The 20,025-nt window shown below is 40.0% G+C and overlaps 1 protein-coding gene across 5 annotated transcripts in view; it reads left to right on the top strand.

Annotated features, from left to right (window-relative positions):
- Nucleotides 1-20,025, top strand: part of MCTP1 (multiple C2 and transmembrane domain containing 1) — a 625,729-nt gene that overhangs the window by 383,365 nt on the left and 222,339 nt on the right. For all 5 annotated transcript variants that reach the window (XM_075271852.1, XM_075271845.1, XM_075271861.1 and 2 more), the window contains 3 exons: nt 11,520-11,622; nt 12,001-12,102; nt 12,484-12,558. In XM_075271852.1, the coding sequence (XP_075127953.1) occupies nt 11,520-11,622; nt 12,001-12,102; nt 12,484-12,558 (280 nt within the window). The remainder of the gene's footprint in view (nt 1-11,519; nt 11,623-12,000; nt 12,103-12,483; nt 12,559-20,025) is intronic.

The raw sequence follows: 20,025 nt of genomic DNA, 5'->3' as shown, positions 1-20,025 counted from the left end.
ACTGGTTCAGCATATAGCAGGGCATGGTCTTACTAGGGATGGATTAAGGCTACCAAGGGCCCTGTTCTGTATCAAGATCCCCCCTCCCCCCATCAGTGTAAACTTTTTAAAGTTGTCTGACACTTATGAATGATTAAAAAAAAACAACAGAAGGGTCTTTTAGTTTTTACTTTAACATTGAAATCAGTGACAATGGATAGAAACAGAAAATCTTCTGTTTCTATCCATCCTTCTGGCGGTTCTTGTCCTCTGACAGAACAACAAACCTAAAACAGTGGGGCAACATGGTGGCTCAGTGGTTAGCACTGCAGCCTTGCGGCGCTGGAGTCCTGGGTTCACATCCTGCCAGGAACAACATTGGCAAGGACTTTGTATGTTCTCCACGTGTTTGTGTGGATTTCCTCCCATTCTACAAAGACATACTGATCGGGGAAAACAAATTGATATTGTGATTCCTATATGGGGCTCACAATCTACATTAACAGAAAACTCTAAAACAACAGTGGTGTGAAACCATCCTAGGAGAAATTGTGCTGTTCAGTGACCATGTACACATGATAAAGACAGGGTACTGTACTGTGTCCATATACAGTATATAAGATGTAGAATGCAGTGCCTATATATTGAAGAATGGTACTGTAATTTGCCCTTATATACAGAATTACAAAAGTTGTACTGCGCAGTGCCCATCTATGCAGGAAAAGAGTAGTTGTACTGTACCCATATATACAGGATAAAAGAACATTCTGCAATGGGTACTGTGCAGGGGCCATTTATGCAGGATAACAGAAGTAGTACTGTGCACTGGTCATATGCAGCTAAAGAACTGAATTACACATTCATAGACAAACAGACACAGATAGCACACAACTACCTTTACATGTTCTTTATCTTGTCTTTGTAGTCATAAAGAATCTCGAGGACTTTTCAACTTTAAGGTGCTTGAAAAGATCTTGCATGAATCTGCGTTAGGAGATGACACACATGTATGTAGGAAAACATACTCCTTGTTAATTTTATATTGCTTTCATAGGATTTGGCAGCCATGGGTCTCTTGGAGTGGTAGGCCCTGGACAGATGCCCAGTTGCCTATAATATTTATATATAAAAGGTCAGAAAAATGTGGCTTTTCACAGGGTCGTTAAAGGCACCGACTGGACAAACTTTTTTGTTTCCCAAGGCAAGGTTTTAGAATGTGGCCCCTCTGCGTTGGTACCTGCTTTTAGTATGATTGCTGTCAGCGGGACAGTCATTAAGTTTAGACTAGGGCTACATGGCCACTTGTAGCTCTGTAACATAAACATCACAAATTTCACATAGCTATTGCAACAGAAAAATAATAGGAATTACCAACTGTTGGTTCAAAGTAGCAGCAGTATGCCGTGTAACCACATTGACTATTATTAGTTGCAAAATAGTGACATTACATTGCAGTCCTTTATTGTGTGACTAGAAGTTGCTGTGTCCCCTTAGTCTAAGGCTTGGTTCACATCTGCGTTTGGGCCAATCCGTTCCCCTCCCCTTTTCTCTCCACATTTTTCATGCAGAAACCACATGGACCCCATAATAGACTTTAAGGTCCGCAGGTTTCCTTAGGTAACTGCTTTTTTATGCGGATTAGGTTTCCATTCAGAGGATCCCCAAGTGGACTCCCTGAACAGAAACCCGAATGCACATGTGAACAGAGCATTTCATTGCATTAACAGCAGCTCAGATACAATGTCCAGTTGATTTTGCAAAGACATTAATAAGCAGATCATTGTTTCAGGTTTTAAGTCCCATAAATTTGACCCTTCTCTTACTAGTTCCCTTGCTCACTGTCTAATTCACCTACCCTTTGTCACAGTACTGAGAATAGTAGCAGTGTGCTGTATGTTACAGCTGAGAGCCATACCTGTCACTAATATACTGTATAACCAGATGGAATAATCTACAGTACCACTACACTACACTACACTACACTATTGTCTATTATGTAGATCAACCTTTCTCCCAATATGTTATACTAGATTAAATTGGCCTTTAGGATTATTTTGGAGACAAAATTTCCAACTACCAATTGACTAAAGATTAAAATTTGGCTCACGTTAATGTGTCCATATTATCATGAGCAAGCGTAACAAATGGTACTTGCAATATATGAGTAATTTCCATTTAAAGTTACATTTACATTTTTACCTCGGTACTTTATGTCCGAGTGTGAAATTTTACTTGTAATGTTACTTAGAGGTTTTATAGGATTTTATAGTTTTTTTTCCATATTTTTTTCTCTTCCTCTGCTGGATGGAATTTCTAATGACTTCTTCGATGTACTGAAACAATGTCACTGCAACCTTTTCTGTAGTCTTGTGAGGCTTGAAATGCATGAGGAAATTGGCATTTAAGTGCAAAGAGATAACATCCTTGAATCTTACTTTCCCTGATTGCCGCAGACACACCATATTGCAGTAGTTTGTATGATGAAAATGGTTAGCAATAAGATCTTATTAACCAAGTCGTATGTGCTTTATATTTTATATCACCTCTCTTTAACTTTCACAAGCTCTGTAAATGTGTGTAAATTCCACCTTATTTCTGAATTTGTTTATGTAGTATAGCATTCATTTTAGAGGTGTACGGTTTTAAGATTAACTCCGCAAGAGAACTCGAGAAGAACATTCAGCTATCTTACTTAGTTGTGAGATTAAGTGAGTCACAAGACTAATACAGATTTACAGCTACTAACTGGGATCTTCTAATACGGTTTGGCTTACTTATTACATGCTGTAAAACAGAGTGGTTGTTATTTTTCGCACACCGGAGATCCTGAAAATCAAATAATCCTACGATATAAATGAAAGGAAATAGGAAATATTTTCATGCCTCATACAGTAAGTTAATCTGACAATATATACACCACGATTCCATGTCCTAATACCTGTGCCTGGGTACATAATATATATTAAACTAAAAATTTGTAAAGGAGTATTCAGAAACTTGAAAGAAGACTGAAAGGCCAGAACATGTTTCACGAGTTCACCAGGCTATAAAAACAATATGACTTAGTGATACTCTGCTCCTTGGACTCTATAAGTGGTTCTCTGGATTCCTTGTACAAGGATCTGGACTTCATTGTCTGTAGGTTGCTGTCTGTCGAAATTGTCTCAGTTTAGGTGATGCCTGACTAGGGATGTAGGTGATTGCATAACAGGAAAGTGATAAGTCCAGGTAGAGGCAAGGTCAAGGCTGGCAGGATTTGTGCATAGTCAGAGCTCATTATATTGGAAAAGGTAGGTAGCACAGATTCGGAAGTCAGAAATAATTTGGGGTCAGGTGTAGGTATGCAGCAAAGTACAAGACAGCAGACAGAGATGTGGTCAGCTAACATGCTGGAGACAAGCACAGTAAGGCATCAGCACACTAAATATTAACTTGGTAAGACATTAACAAGCTAGGAACCTAGTTGCTCAGGCCAAATGTGTGTGGGGAAGAAGTATAAATATACAGGGCCAGGCTGGGATTGGTGGGGTACAGTAATGTTGGCAGTGTAAAAGAGAAAGGACAGGCATGTGCATCTTATGGGCAGAGGAAGCACAAGTGTAAGAAGGAAGACAAGAAATATAGGGGGAAGAGGATTCAAAGCATGATAGGACCTGTGAGTAATCTGCCACCAGTACATTGCAATATTGTATTGAATTTATTTAATTAGAAAATGGAGTCCTTAAACAGGTTTAAACAAAGGTAAGAATAGACACATCTGGATATCACCAACCTCTTTTCCCCACTGTCTACCAATATGTATTTGGACACCCATGCAAATGAAGATATCTCCGGTGTCACGCCTTCCACCGTTAAATATCATGTAGGAAACAGCATTGGCATTAGTCGCATGCAAGATGCCACAAAGTGCAGAGTTGTCCAATTTTGAAAAAAGGGTAATTGTCGGGTACCACAGAAATGGTTGATCCATAAGGGATATAGCAAGCAAACTGAATTACCCAAAATTGACAGTGGCCAATGTGATTACAAAATGGAAGGTGAATGGTGATTGTCGGAATGTGCCCTGAGTTAGTAGATCCCTGAAACTGGGAGATAGAGACCGACGGGTGCTGGCCAGAGAAATTCGGAAAAACCACACCCAACCGATGGCTCACATACACCAGGAGATTCAACAGCCATCCAGGAGTATTGTGTGGATCAATACCATCCATAAGGAGGCATCTGCTGGGCTCTACCAACTATTTCATATGAATAAATGTTGTTTTTCTATTCTACCGCACGTGTCCATATCCATATTGGTAGACAGTGTACCATGTCCTTACTGTTCAAATTTTAAGACATACTGTTGTTACGGCGGTCTGTCGCTTATATCAAGGCTAGTATAATTTCTACTCCTTCCACATCTGTGTTATGTATTTGACTCATGTACAGAGTATATAAACATTACGTGTATACCTAGGGTGGACGAAGTGTGCTTTGGTATGCTTGGCTCACGACTCCTCAAAAGAGGTTGTCCAGTTTCTGCAAATAAATGTTTCTGTTTGTATAATGAAAAGTTATACAATTTTCCAATATAATTTGTGTATCAACTCCTCACGATTTTCTAGATCTCCACTTGCTTTCCTTCATTCCATGATCAATAAGTCTATGGTCATGTGATTGACATATGAGTGCACTGCTCGTTACATAACAGCTCTAATTACCGTGCTGGACTGTAACAGACTGTGTACCTGTGTGTCCATCACATGGCTGGGAACTCATTTTTATCCATTGCAAGTAAATAAAGGATGACAGCAATCGATCTAGGAGACTGGGAAGAATTGATACAGAAAGTATATTGGAAAATTGCATAACGTTTCATTATACCAACAATAAGATTTATTTGCTGAAACTGGACAACGTCTTCAATCTTATTACTCCCAAGTAACATGGATGTCCAGCAAATTATTTCAGAGCCTATCTACAGTACACTCTACATGTTCTGTACAAGTCCACATTTTATCCACAGGTCAAATTAGTTCTTAGGTTATTAGAAAAGGACCATTGAGATCCATAAAAGAAAACCTCATCTAATGATGATTTTACAAACGATTTACTGTTAGAATAAGGATAAGTCATCAATAAGAAAAGCCTGTAAAACCCCCTTAGCATTTCCATACCTGATGATGGTACTCTTCTGCTGGACCAGTCTGATACTGATATCCCTATATCCCTATATCGTAACATTGGCAAATGCTGTATATAACTCAGTTACATAAAAAATGAAGGGACACCCTCAAGACAGCAATGAATTTCTAGGCAATTCATAAAAGGCAGGAAACTTTTCCCAGTGTCTGTGAAAAAAATTGATAAGTGATTTTTTTTTTCTTTTAAATCTGGAGAAACTTTTACAGCTTATTGTGAATCACTGTCATCAGGGTCATTTTTAGAATTTTACATCTCAATCTAAATCCTGCATTCATATTAGTATTTTGTGATCAAATCAAATGAAATAGGCTTTATTGGCACGTCCAAATGGATATTTGGCATTGCCAAAGATAGTAAAGTGTGGGGGGGGGGAATTGGAGTCGAGGGGGAGAGTATGGGGGGGGGTGGCTGATTTGGGGTATAACAGTCCGTGGAGTCTCATCTTCCTCTTAGTTGGTGGCCGCTATATGGGGAGGTGGGGTGGGTGGTTTGGGGTATAACAGTCCGTGGAGTCTCATCTTCCTCTTAGTTGGTGCCAGCTGTATGGGGGAGGGGGTTTGGGGTATAACAGTTCGTGGAGTCTCATCTTCCTCTTGTTTGGTGACAGCTGGACACGTATTGGGCAGCGATCTCCACAGTGGCCTCTCCTTCTCCCAGTAGGATGTAGAATTTCCTCTTCTCGTCTGCAGATATGAAGTCTGGGATGTGGGCAGAGAGTCTTTGGTAGTAGACGGCCCTCACAGCTGAGCATTTGGTGCAGTGTAGCAAGAAATGGGTCTCGTCTTCTAGGGCCCCCTGGTCACAGTGCTGGCACAGTCTGTTCTCCCGTGGCTTGTACGTCTGCCTGTGTCGCCCCGTCTCCATCTCCAGGGTGTGAGCGCTCAGTCTGTACCGGCTCAGGGTCTGTCTGTGTTTAGGGTGGCGTATTCTCTCCAGGTAGGTGGCTATGGTGTAGTCCCTTTGCAGTGACTGGTACACAATGAGTTTCTTGGAGTTATTTATTGCGCTTCTCCATTCTTCGATTTACCGCTCTTTGTCTCTCTCAATGACTCCTTTTATTTGAGCCTTGTTCAGGGCATGTTGGGGGTTTTGGCTTGGCAGATGGCTGATGCTTGGTTGGGGGTAATAAGTTAACAAGGGTGATAAGTTAACACAAAAGGATTTGCTACATATCCTATCTGTGTCTGTGTGAGGTCACCCAGTACCCTTTGAAGGCTTTTGTTAGTAGGTCTTGATATTGTGTTGACTAGTTTCATGAGACATTGCATGCCATAACCACACTGAAGGAGTTCTGTCACCAAGGTCACTTATTCCCTATCCACAGGACAGGGAATAAGTGTCCAATTGCCGAGTCCCTCGGTGATCAGGAGGATGGATGACCAAAAGTCTCTCTAAGGCCTCCTTGTGAATGGAGTGCCAATGTGCTTGTGTTATTAGTTCTCTGTTCACTTCTATGGGGCTTTGGGCGCATTACAGTGCCAGCAGCCCTATAGAAGTGTATGGAACCAGCTACGAGATGTAGCTTTCAGGACAGTGCAGCTAATTTATGATTAAAATTGTGCCTCATCATAAAACTGTAAATTAGTAGCATGGAAATTGTTAGTCTTTATAAAACCCCCTTATCTTATCATTTATTTATTTTTAAGAGATATATGGAGATATTGTATATAGTATTGAGATCCACCAGACATATACCTCCCATGGACACTACAAAATACAATGTAAAAGTAACCTTAGGGATAACGGGTTTATTATCCATACTGTGAGATTACTGTCTGTATTTTCCTTATACATAGTAAGGCCACATTCACATCTGTGCTGAGTCTCTGTTGAAAACTCCAACATGTTGGAGACCCAACAGACCCCATTATAGTGTGTTACTGTTGTTTTAGCGGTCCGTCTCTCTGTTGTTTGGGTCCTCCGAGAGACACAAACAACGGAGAGGTGACGATAGATAGTTCGTAAGATATTCCGGTTTTCTTCGGTATGCAAATGAGTTCTCTCGCAGCATTGGGGACGCCCAATGCTGGGCCACTTACACCAGCTTACACATTTTCTTGTGGCTGTGGGCATGCGCAGTCGGCTCTGCTCAAGGTCCGATGGCAGATCCGACTGTTCATGCCTAGGAGATTGAAACCCAGGACGGAAGAAGACACTGAGAGAAGTGTTCCAGATGAAGATAGAGGCGTCGCTGAAGATTTCTCTCGCAGCATTGGGAACGCCCTCAGTGCTGTTTGAGCGCTGGTGACTCCCCCCAGTGCTGCGAGAGAACTCATTTGCATACCGAAGAAAACCCGGATTTCTACCGAACGGCGGCATGGAGAAGGCTTCTAAAGGTAGGAGAAGAATAGCCTTTCTTAAGGCTATTACAACATGTTAGTTAGAAAAAAAGGGTATCCAAGATAGGATCTCTTTAATGAAAATTAATAAAAGCAGCCAGGCTACTTGTTGAGGGTTTTTTTTCACTTTGCATAGATTAAAATATAACGAAATGAAAAATATAACTAAGAATTTATAAATACAAATTGAAAAAGATAGGTAAATAAATATCACAGAGATGTTTTCTATTTGCTGGCTATATAGCTACAATAGTAACTGGTAGAATGGTTGAATTTAAAGATTATTTCCCAGAACTGTATGAAAAAAAAATTTTCAGCTCTTTGTACATTTTTCATTTTTTTTTTTCCTTTATTTTTGGCTCATACTATAGGTCACACTTTTACCATGTCATGACAAAGTTGTATCTCATTTATATTTCCTGCTGTATATGGCAAAGCTTAGAAAAATAGGGATGTATACACAGCTGGTTGTGTTGTACAGAAAAGCAGAACCTCTGAACATATGATGAGACGACCCTATGGACAACATAAGGGAGGAAGTATATGACAATCAAATTGACAGATGAAATCTCTAGTTGCTGGTAGTATCACCATGGTTTGTTTTAAGATGTGAACCACAGGATCTAGTGCAGTATAAGAAAGGATATCTACTCAAATACAGGTTGACGTTTATCTCCAGTTATGCATAACATTAAAGTCCAAAACTCTGCCATGATCAAGTTTGTCTGTATGGGGATTGAATGTAAGAGAAATTTTCACAAAATGATCTACTGTTTAAATTAAGTTTTGACGTGGAATATATTTCTAAAGATTGTTTATTGTTGATTTCTTTTTTAATTTTTCAATTCAATATTTACAGTATATTTTTTAAAATATTGAAATCCAGTAAATTTCTCTTTGACCATTGAACTTTGCAATAGGCTGACACTTCCTGTTCTGTAGAGATCACTTCCCTGTAGTCATCGCATTACCGTTACAATGAAAGGCAACACTTATACAGTATATAGATAGGAATGTACTAATCACGATGGGTGATGAACACAGTTCATCTGCTCCACTTTCCTGCACAATATATTCTGCACAGTTCACAAAGACTGCCATAGAATAAATGAACATTATCTAATGTGTCCAGTGACATATTGGGGACAGGTGACCCCTTAGCCTGTACATTCTCTATACATACAGATGTAGCAATGTCTAACTTTCTGGAACATGTCATCACAGTGTCAGAACAGAAGCCCTTGAAAAGCATTTGCACCAGGCAAGGAGTAAACTTTACTATATCTGTATGTGTTTTATTGTACAGTGTAACCGTGTCCCCATGCTATGTATTGCTATGAGTACCTATAATATACCACATGTGCCACTTATACATTGTTATGGGGGATTGTTTATGTAGTTCCAGGAGGAGATTTGTGAGATTACAGTATGTCTGTTTTGTTTTGATGGATAATCGATAACGTTGATGCTGTTTGCTGTTAATTTATAGGAGGTAGTTACTTAGGATTACATTATATAGTTTTATATAAGACCTGTACTTAGGTCTTTACACTGAATGTACATCTCTAAGTGCTGTTAAAGGGCTTCTTCTGGTCTAAAATATAGATGACCTACACTATGTGATCAAAAGTATCCAGACAACCCCAAAAATATCCGTTTTTCATATTAGCTGCATTGTGCTGCCACCTACTGCCAGGTACTCTATATCAGCGACGTATCAACATCGTGAGAGAACAGAACGTGGCGCTCCACGGAACTCACGGACTTCGAACGTGGTCAGGTGATTGGGTGCCACACATCACACAGGACAATGCCAAACGACGCCTCGCTTGGTGTAAGGAGCGTAAACAGTGGACGATTGAACAGTGGAAAAACATTGTGTGGCGTGACGAATCACAGTACACAATGTGGCGATCCGATGGCAGGGTGTGGGTATGGCGAATGCCCGGTGAATGTCATCTGTCAGCGTGTGTAGTGCCAACAGTAAAATTCGGAGGCGGTGGTGTTATGTTGTGGTTGTGTTTTCCATGGAGGGGGCTTGCACCCCTTGTTGTTTTGCGTGGCACTATCAAAGCACAGGCCCTACATTATTGATGTTATACACACCTTCTTGCTTCCCACTGTTGAAGAGCAATTCGGGGATGGCGATTTGCATTTCTCAACACGATTGAGCACCTGTTCATACTGCACGGCCTGTGGCGGAGTGGTTACACGATAATAACATCTCTGTAATGGACTGGCCTGCACAGAGTCCTGACTTGAATCCTATAGAACACCTTGGGATGTTTTGTTACGCCGACTTTGTGCCAGGCCTCACCGACCTACATCGATACCTCTCCTCAATGTAGCACTCCATGAAGAATGGGCTGCCATTCCCCAAGAAACCTTCCAGCACCTGATTGTACGTATGCCTGCGAGAGTGGAGGCTGTCATCAAGGCTAAGGGTGGGCCAACACCATATTGAATTCCAGCATTACCGATGCAGGTAATGAACTTCTAAGTCATTTTCAGCCAGGTGTCTGGATACTTTTGATCACATAGTGTATGTTTAGAAAACATTTGCTTGATTTACACACAGGGGCAAGCAATACTATAGTAATAGGAAACCCCTTAAGCAGGAGCTCAGACAAGATGGCTGTCCCCAGAATCATCTACAGAAAACAACATTAAAAAAATCTACAATCTTAAAATAAAAACAGATGAGATAAAGTGGAATATGTTTCAGTAGATAATCTGTAGATGACACATTCCCTTTAAGTAACATTCTGTAGGTTTTAGGTATCCCTTTCCCTTATTTTATGTTTCCTCTGACCTGAGATATTTAGCAATACTCTTTTTCTATACTTTTATCACTTTCCATTTCTTTATTTATGCAACAGATTCTCTTCTCCTTTGCTCTGTTTTATGTTATTGCAATTTTTCAATAAATACTTCTACTACTGAATAACATTCTGTATGCCTACAGTTTCTGCCAGTGGTAGCTTTCTGTACATTTATTTATACAGCGTCTGTAGTTCGATAATAAAATCTGTCTTTCATAAACTCTTATGGGGTTGTACGGGACTATTTTTCCACCCCAGGTTGGTTCCGACACTAGATCATGTGGTAGGAAATCTAACTTTCTCCTCCTCCCTCCATTCCATGTTCAGTAGTATTACATGTATATGGGGGCTGACTTTACTACTACAATAGTGGAGTTTGCCAGCCTGCATATACTTGTAATACCAGTGAACACGAGCACAAGGGTGGAGAAGAGGGAGTCGGGTACAAGGTGCTGGTTCCAATGACGTGACCTGATGTTAGTACCAGCCTGGAACTTTGATATGTAACAGATAAAAAATAAAAAAATAAAAACGCAGGAAGGGTCCATTCACACGGAGTAACGTGCCACGTGATGTGGCACGTATACGGCGTGTGAGACTTTGCGCGCGGTATACGCTTCCATTGATTTCAATGAGAGCCAGGATCGTATACGCCGCGTTATTTTGCGATCCAGGCTCTCATTGAAATCAATGGGAGCGTATACGGCACGCAAAGTCTCACACGCCGTATACGTGCCACATCACGCGGCACGTTACTCCGTGTGAATGGACCGAAGTAAGTAAAAAAATGGCCTCTGGATCTCCACTTTAAGCTTTCTCTCCTGGAAGATCTGGGCAGCTCGCCTTCTATCATTTAGGGCCAGCTGTCACCAAAATAAGTCCTGTTTCTTGAGTATTGCAATTTACACAGTACTCTCCTATAGAAGGTGGCATGAATGTGACTAGAAGGCCAAGCTTGAACAAAAAGAAGAATAGAGTTGATTTACATAAAGGCTGCAGTTTTTTAGAGGTCTGCTATTTCAGTAGTGTTTTTTTTTTTTTTTTTTAATATTCAGTTAACCTCGAGCAAAATACATTGAAAACATCAGATACATGTAATGTCACATTGCAGTTAATTTCTAAGGATCGTATTATTTTTTCATTAAGTACTTGTTAATTAATATTTCTCTCTCTATATCCTTTTCCCATAAAGCAATGTCAACGACATCCACTCCGTCCTTGAAGTGACAGTGTATGATGAAGATCGAGACCGAAGTGCTGACTTTCTGGGCAAAGTTGCTATCCCCTTGCTGTCTGTAAGTCTCATTCACCTGCCATACATCTCAATGTTTCTCTCAATCCATAAGGAAAAAATGAAAATTTCTGTTGAATGTCAGTCAATTCTCAACTGAGATATTAAAACTCACCCACACATATACACAAACACAGACAAAAAAGAAAAAAAATAAATAATAAATAGAATTTAACACCCTCGGTCCACGACCATGTTGAATCCCATGGTAGTTAATTTCTCCTGACAGGCTCGGTGCTGGTAATGAACAGGTACTTGTCAGAATTGCCACAGTTGTTTTGGACTCCTTGTCAGTTTCAGCAGCTGGGGGTCAAAGGTGGCCGGGGGAGTGTATTCAGTAGAGACCATGAGACAGACGGCTGTCATGTCTTTCTTCCCACAGATTCAAAATGGTGAACAGAAAGCCTACGTCTTGAAAAACAAGCAGCTGACAGGGCCAACAAAGGGGGTCATCTATCTTGAAATAGATGTGATTTTTAATGCTGTAAGTCTTAACTTTGCCTTTCTTCTCTCTTCTAAAAAGCTCAGTCCCTTGAATGCTTTTGTTCCTTATATATAAAGTATACGAATGTTAGACTTAGACGTTTTATTTCAACCTCCCCGCAAGTGAAGAGCGACACAGCCACAGCATGGCGCACCCTCCCCACAAATTTCAATTCAGCTGTTGTTGCTAGCAATGACATTGCTCCTGTTAAGTATGCATGCCAGTTACCCTCCCTTGGTATTATACATTTATGTCCTTTATACGGTTTGCTTTTGTGAATTTTCAATCAGGGTGCATGTGTCGGTCACAGATTACAATTAAGCTGGAAAACTGATCATCTATGTGAATCGTCTCATGGCAAATATGTATCATTATACGCAGGTAAAAGCCAGTCTGGCAACGCTAGAACCAAAAGAACAGAAATATGTTGAGGAAGAACCAAGACTTTCTAAACAGGTAAATAAGACGCTGCCCATCGACGGCTTACACGGCAGTCCATAAAAAAAAACCTATGGATCTAAGACGCAGTATGTAGCAGAGCTAAATCTGTCATTAAACGTTCTATAGAAAAGTTCTATAGAAAGCACAAATGAATTATTGTAATATTATGGAAATCAGAATATTAGCTCTGCTCCATTTGTATACAGGATATTAAGTAAAAGTATAATACTGTGTATTTTATGTAATATTGAAGCATCCATATTTGCTATTATTTATACCTAATTATGATGCTTATATATAGAGAGCGTGTCTGAGCAGCAGATACTGTATCTCCAGCATGAATCTTGCTTAGCACTGATACCTTTAATAAGGCCACTCTTTGCATATATTGTGTGAAAAAATAATAACAATAAGAGTGAGATAGAGCGATACACAGGGGAACAAGGCTCCTCGACACCATCCTGACAATGTACCTCAATCATAACTTAAATTATGCTTGTCTCAGACTGCGTAAATAACAGAATCGTATAGAACCATCTGATGCTTGGGGGTTGGGAGGTTGTCATAAGGACAAATATTCTCATGGGAAGACCAGGTTTAGAATAACCAGGATGATCTCACTAAATTGCATAAAGGCAGACACGGGCATATTAGGATATTTGGTCTTAATTCTCTTAGAAGTTGCAACCTGTCAGAGACAGAATGTATTCGCAGGTATGAAGTCTACGCTGGGAATCCTGCCTCATCTATCATATTGATGATATTACTGTTTATTTCATCTTCACATAGAATAGTGAGACATAAGACACTAATGCAGAACTTAGTCATCCTTTATTTGACCCAGATTGCTATTTAGCTCCATAATCCGGCGCTCCATTGTAGATAATGATGTACTTTGTGTTAATTACACTTAATATTTTTATTATATAGTGCTTCATTTACATTTTTGTGATAACATTGTAAGACAAGGGCATGGGAAGTAGCAAGAGTCGGTCAAAGATTGAATATTAAATTAAAGATCTGCAATGAATTGCTTGTTAGAGAGCCAAATTCAGGCATAATATTAATGCTCGGTTGAAAGAAAATAGAATTATTGAGTTTGAGACGCCGCTAAGGAACACTAAAGTGTAGTTTATACGGTGGATACATCATGAGGCTGCAGCAGTTGTGTCGTCCCTAGTAGTCTATCATTGCTGAGGATACAGGTGGTGAAGATAAGCATTGCAATGAGGCTGCAACATATTAGAGATCATTCATTTACAGAGGGTTAAAGTTCATCCAATTGTAAAACATAAATGAATAGTACAGATAGATATAAGAAACTTTGTAACATATTTTATTAAAGAAAAATGCACCAGTCTCTATTTATCAGGCTGAGTTATAGATATAGTCGTCGTCAACTTGTATCTGATAACTTGCTGCAGCATGATAAATAGCAACAACAAAAATCATTAAAGCCAATTCAGGATCGGCTTTGGGGAAATACACTAAGCAAAATGTACCAGAATTATGGTCTAAGTTGTGTCAAAAAAACTATCTGGCATTCAGGGCTGAACCTGGCCTCTCTGCTACGTGAAAAAATACTCAACCCAGTGATCTTTTACCCAGTGATGGTTCCCCTAATTAAAATTATAGGCCACTTACCCCTATTTGTAGATACAGAAATCCCCTTATTTGGCTCACACTCAGTATAACACCTTCTTTACCCCCTTTACTGGTCCTCACACAGTATATTGTCCCCTTCACTGGTTCCCACACTATATATTGCCACTTTTTAGACCACCGCACATAATACCGCCCTCTTCTTTTTGGTGCACACACAGTATGCTGCCCCTTTTTTAGCCCCACACAGTGTTAGCATTAGACTCTACCCATGTTTTCCAAAAGATTTGGGCGTGGACCAGACCCAAAATTTTTGGGGTTCGTCACACATGAAGGGCTATTATATATACTATTGTGATATACTAGCTAAGTCCTTGATAGGCTGACATTCATATAACTACCAATGATGACCACATATATACCATAGGCATCTCATGACAGAATATCATATATATCATATTATATTCTTTTTCAAAGCAGGTTACCTTATCTCAGGATATGTGCAGCCAAGTGAAAGAGTAAGGAAGGGTAAATCTATGTACTGGCACAACAAACCAAGAAACCCAAAAGACCACAGAATGGGTAACCTCTTTAGGAAACTGTTAACTCCAAAAACTCCAAAAATGGGCCAGACAAAAGTATTGGCGCCCTCAGCCTAATACTTGGTAGTACAACTTTTTGACAAAATAACTGCGAACAACCGCTTCTGGTAACCATCAATGAGTTTCTTACAATGCTCTGCTGGAATTTTAGACCATTCTTCTTTGGCAAACTGCTCCAGGTCCCTGAGATTTGAAGGGGGCCTTCTCCAAACTGCCATTTTGAGATCTCTCCACAGGTGTTCTATGGCATTCAGGTCTGGACTCATTGCTGGCCACTTTAGAAGTCTCCAGTGCTTTCTCTCAAACCATTCTCTAGTGCTATTTGAAGTGTGTTTTGGGTCATTGTCCTGCTGGAAGACCCATGACCTCTGAGGGAGACCCAGCTTTCTCACACTGGGCCCTACATTATGCTGCAAAATTTGTTGGTAGCCTTCTGACATCATAATGCCATGCACACGGTCAAGCAGTCCAGTGCCAGAGGCAGCAAAGCAACCCAAAAAAATCAGGGAACCTCCGCCATGTTTGACTGTAGGGACCGTGTTCTTTTCTTTGAAGGCTTCTTTTTTTCCTGTAAACTCTATGTTGATTCCTTTTCCCAAAAAGCTCTACTTTTGTCTCATCTGACCAGAGAACATTCTTCCAAAACATTTTTGGCTTCCTCAGGTAAGTTTTGGCAAACTCCAGCCTGGCTTTTTTATGTTTCTGGGTAAGAAGTGGGGTCTTCCTGGGTATCCTACCATACAGTCCCTTTTCATTCAGACGCCAACGGATAGCACGGGTTGACACTGTTGTACCCTCGGACTGCAGGGCAGCTTGAACTTGTTTGGATGTTAGTCGAGGTTCTTTATCCACCATCCGCACAATCTTGCGTTGAAATCTCTTGTCAATTTTTCTTTTCCGTCCACATCTAGGGAGGTTAGCCACAGTGCCATGGGCTTTAAACTTCTTGATGACACTGCGCACGGTAGACACAGGAACATTCAGGTCTTTGGAGATGGACTTGTAGCCTTGAGATTGCTCATGCTTCCTCACAATTCTCAAGTCCTCAGACAGTTCTTTGGTCTTCTTTCTTTTCTCCATGCTCAATGTGGTACACACAAGGACACAGGACAGAGGTTGAGTCAACTTTAATCCATTTCAACTGGCTGCAAGTGTGATTTAGTTATTGCCACCACCTGTTAGGTGCATCAGGTAAGTAACAGGTGCTGTTAATTACACAAATTAGAGAAGCATCACATGATTTTTTAAACAGTGCCAATACTTTTGTCCACCCCCTTTTTTATGTTTGCTGTGGAATTATATCCAATTTGGCTTTTTGACAATTCTTTTTGTGGTTTTCCATTGAAGAAAATGAGTATTATCTGACAGAATTGAGGGGTGCCAATACTTTTGGCCAACACTGTATATATATATATATATATATATATATATATATATATATATGCTCTTTTACCACAAAATTTGCCTACAGCTGACTAATGTAAAAAATAAGAGACCATGCAAGGTGGCTACTAGTGAAAATGGTCCATCAGGAGACCCATGAAAACTTCAAAGGGGTTACAAAAGGTCTGAGATGTATGGGACAAGAACTTTTACCCAAATGCTATATAGGTGGCATCTTAAAAGAAGTATAAAAAATAAAACAAAAAACTAATATGCATTGAAAGCTATTGTGACTCCCTTATTACAGTTCTCCAAAAGGCAAAAAAGTTGTGAAATTTTATAGATTGATGAGACCAAAACTGAAATTTTTGGCCATCACAGTGCCCATTTCAGCATAAGCTAACACGGCGCACTACCAAAACCCAGCAAATACCGTTTCTCACACATAGACGCATAGGACATTTGTAGAGTGGGAAGTAACCAGGATACCCCCACACGGAGAATTGAAGAACATACAAACTTCATAAAGAAGTAAAATTTTGACAAACAAATGCAGTATTAAGTTATCTAATGTTTGCAGTCACTGACAATGTACAGGACAAACAGAACATTTCCCTCTTACCTGCTCTTGTCCAAAGCCCGGGAGGAAGTCTCAGAGGTGCCAACTGTACTTGGATTTAAACATGTGCCTGGTTTCCATTCAGGGATATCCAAATTCCACTTGAAAAATGTGGAGAGAAAAGTCCTTCAAGCATGACTTTTCTCTCTACATTTTTCGTGCAGAAACCTGGTGGACCTCATTATAGTCTATGGGGTCCACGGTAGCTTTTTAATTGGATTGGGTTTGAGGTTTTTTTTGGGTCCCCAAGCAGATCTGAAGAGCAGAAACCCAAGCCCAAGTGTGAACCTAGCGTTAGATGCCTGGGCTTCACCATTATTGTAGTCTATACCAAAATGTTTAGAAAAATACCTAACTTTTCTTTTAAAATTGGTCCCAATAAAACTATAAGGGGAGTCAATTCTGTTGCTTAATGTGAGACTAGTGCAACCAAAGAAATGGTTGTACAGAATATCATCATTTCCTCATATCACGCTTTCCTCATCTGTACACCAACAACAAATGGACACCTCACCAGAGAGGCCTGCCTCACAGTTTGAGAAATATTGTACTAGAGTTGTAAAAAGTAAGTACGAGGAACAGCAAATTAATATGCTTATTAGCCGAGCCTCTCATTAAATACCTCCTACAGCCAAGGATCATTAGTACTGACTCTTGGCATGAACACTAGACCCTACTTAATAAGATGTTCTGGAACAAGCATCTATAACTACTAATGGTAATAGCATTATCTGACTTTTTAACATATTGTTGAGAATTGACGCCATCTCTAACATTTGCAGGTTGCAATATCAAACAGAATATTTTATTTTTTCGAAAGCTATGTCGCAGGTGTCAAGTGTTATATGAAAAATATAGGAAAAGATTTGACACTTTTTCTAAAAAAATGTATTTCATATATATAAAATATAGCGCTCCTTGTAAAGTAATGTCATATCCTCTATATTTGGAGCTTGAACTTTAGACTCACATGCATCTGCTACTCAGGAGGTAATCCTTTATACAAAGACTCAATGCAAATTCCATGACATTATGATATTAACATTTATTAACAGAATATGTTTTTGAAGAGCCAATTAAAATATTACTTTTATTATTGCAAATAAATCACCACCAATATGCAGAAATATGTTCAATTTGGGAAAGTTCCTTACTGAATTTATACTGGGGCTTATCTTATCGCATTTTCAATATGATTTTTTTAATTCAAAATTAATAAAATAATTATTTTGTGATATCTTTTCTGATGAATGATACCTGATGGTGCCATGCAGAAGGAAGAGCCCCACCACTGAGGTTAAATTTGTCACCAGAAGATAATTTTCTATTTAAGGGATAACTAAACTTAGAAATAAATGAAGTAAAGAAGTAATACAGTTACCTTTACATATTGTAAGTTCCCACGTAGCAAAACCCCACATAAAAAGTGGCAGATGTCCTCCTACAGAAAGAGCAGAGGGGGTCTGCTTCTATTCCAGCCAGTTGTCTTGCAGCCATACATAGGACTGTAGTAGGGACAATGTTAAAGGGATTCTACTAGAGATGAGCGAACACTGGAACCACAGCACGCTCCCATAGAAATGAATGGAAGCGGCCGGCACGCGGGGGGTTAAGCGACTGGCCGCCGGCAAAGCATACGTGCTAGGTGCTTCCATTCATTTCTATGGGAGCGTGCTGTTCGGATCGGCTGATTCGAACAGTGTTTGCTCATCTCTAGATTCTACCACTAAAACAACATTTTTCCTATTTACCACGTCGGAATAGCCTTAAGAAAGGCTATTTGTCTCCTACTTTGCTCAGTCGCCTCCGGCCCGCTCCTGTAGTTCTATGGAGAACTACAGGAGCATACTGCGCATGTGCACAAGAGCGGAGTGTGACCCCGAGCCGGAAGAAGATGCAGTTGCTGTTGAAGATGGAGATGTCGCTGGAGAGAGTTCTCTGGCAGCAGTGGGGACGCCCCCATTGCCGTTTGAGCGCTGGGGCCCGCCCCCATTGCTGCGAGAGAACTCGGTTGCATACTGGTAAAAACCAGTATTTCTACGGAAAGGCGACTGAGCAAGGTAGGAGACAAATAGCCTTTCTTAAGGCTATTCCGACGACGTAAATAGAAAAAATGTTGTTTTAGTGGTAGAATCCCTTTAAGCTCATGATACACAAAAAGATTATTTTTTAATCTATGTTTTAATAGTGATTTGAAGTAATTCCATATATTTTTTGCACATGTATTGTTCCTTTAAAATTCATAAAATATGCCCCCTACTGGTACTCTAAGCATCCATCTATTACCCATCCAATGCTTCCTGCCCATCCCACCTCTGCCAAAACTTAAAAATTACATCCACAAGACAGGAGACAGCTGCAAATGCTCAATCTCTCCTCTGATATCACCACAGACAGTCATGACTGTCTGTAGGTAACTCTCGCAAATAAATCTATGATTGAAAACAGTGGGGCAGATATATTAAGACTGGCATTTTGATTAAAGAGGTTTTCCCATCTCAGTGTTTCAGCAGTTTGTCTGTTGTTTCTTCTTCTCACTTCCTGTATTTCTCCCCCCTCCCACTTGCTGAACGGGACTTTGAAGTATCAAAGTACTAATGATCAGATCAGATAATATGCACATGCTTGTAGAGAAGAACTCCATGTTATGTGTGTTTACATAGAGAGATAACAGACAAGGCTTTATCAGCAAACTGCAATTAGCTAAACTGAATGTCCTGCTGAAGGGCAGTGAGTGACTTCACTTGTCCTATCTCACAGGTTCATGGTTATGGTAATGCAGTGTAAACAATGGGAGGAATAAGTTCACATAACAGGTAAACAAAGCAGCATTTCTAAAGCAATATATTTAGGAGAAGTCTTCAATTTACCCAAGCTAGCAGTATAGATAGGATCCTTGAGATGGGACAACTCCTTAAGTGATTTCTGCTTCTTAATAAATCAGAAACAGAATGGAAATATATGTCAAGAACTGGCACAGATTTCCTGCATAACTCACTGTCATGAGTTATAATAAGTATTTTCCATTCACATTTATGGAAAGTGGTGAGTGAGGTACAGAACAGGGGAAAGGGCCTTTAGGCAAATATACGCCATGTTATCCAATAATGGTGTAAGCAGCTCTCTCCATGGATTATAAATGGGTGCATGGACTCCACAGGTGGCTAACCAAAATCCACCAACTCAATATAGTGTTTGCCACCAGGAGCTTGCCGACACATGTACTACCTCCTCCATACTTCTGGGTTCCTTAGCAGGACCATTTCCTTGGGCTCT

The sequence above is a fragment of the Leptodactylus fuscus genome, chromosome 1, assembly GCF_031893055.1.
Source record: "Leptodactylus fuscus isolate aLepFus1 chromosome 1, aLepFus1.hap2, whole genome shotgun sequence".
Taxonomy (NCBI): domain Eukaryota; kingdom Metazoa; phylum Chordata; class Amphibia; order Anura; family Leptodactylidae; genus Leptodactylus; species Leptodactylus fuscus.
This window is presented reverse-complemented; position numbering and strand designations above follow the sequence as displayed.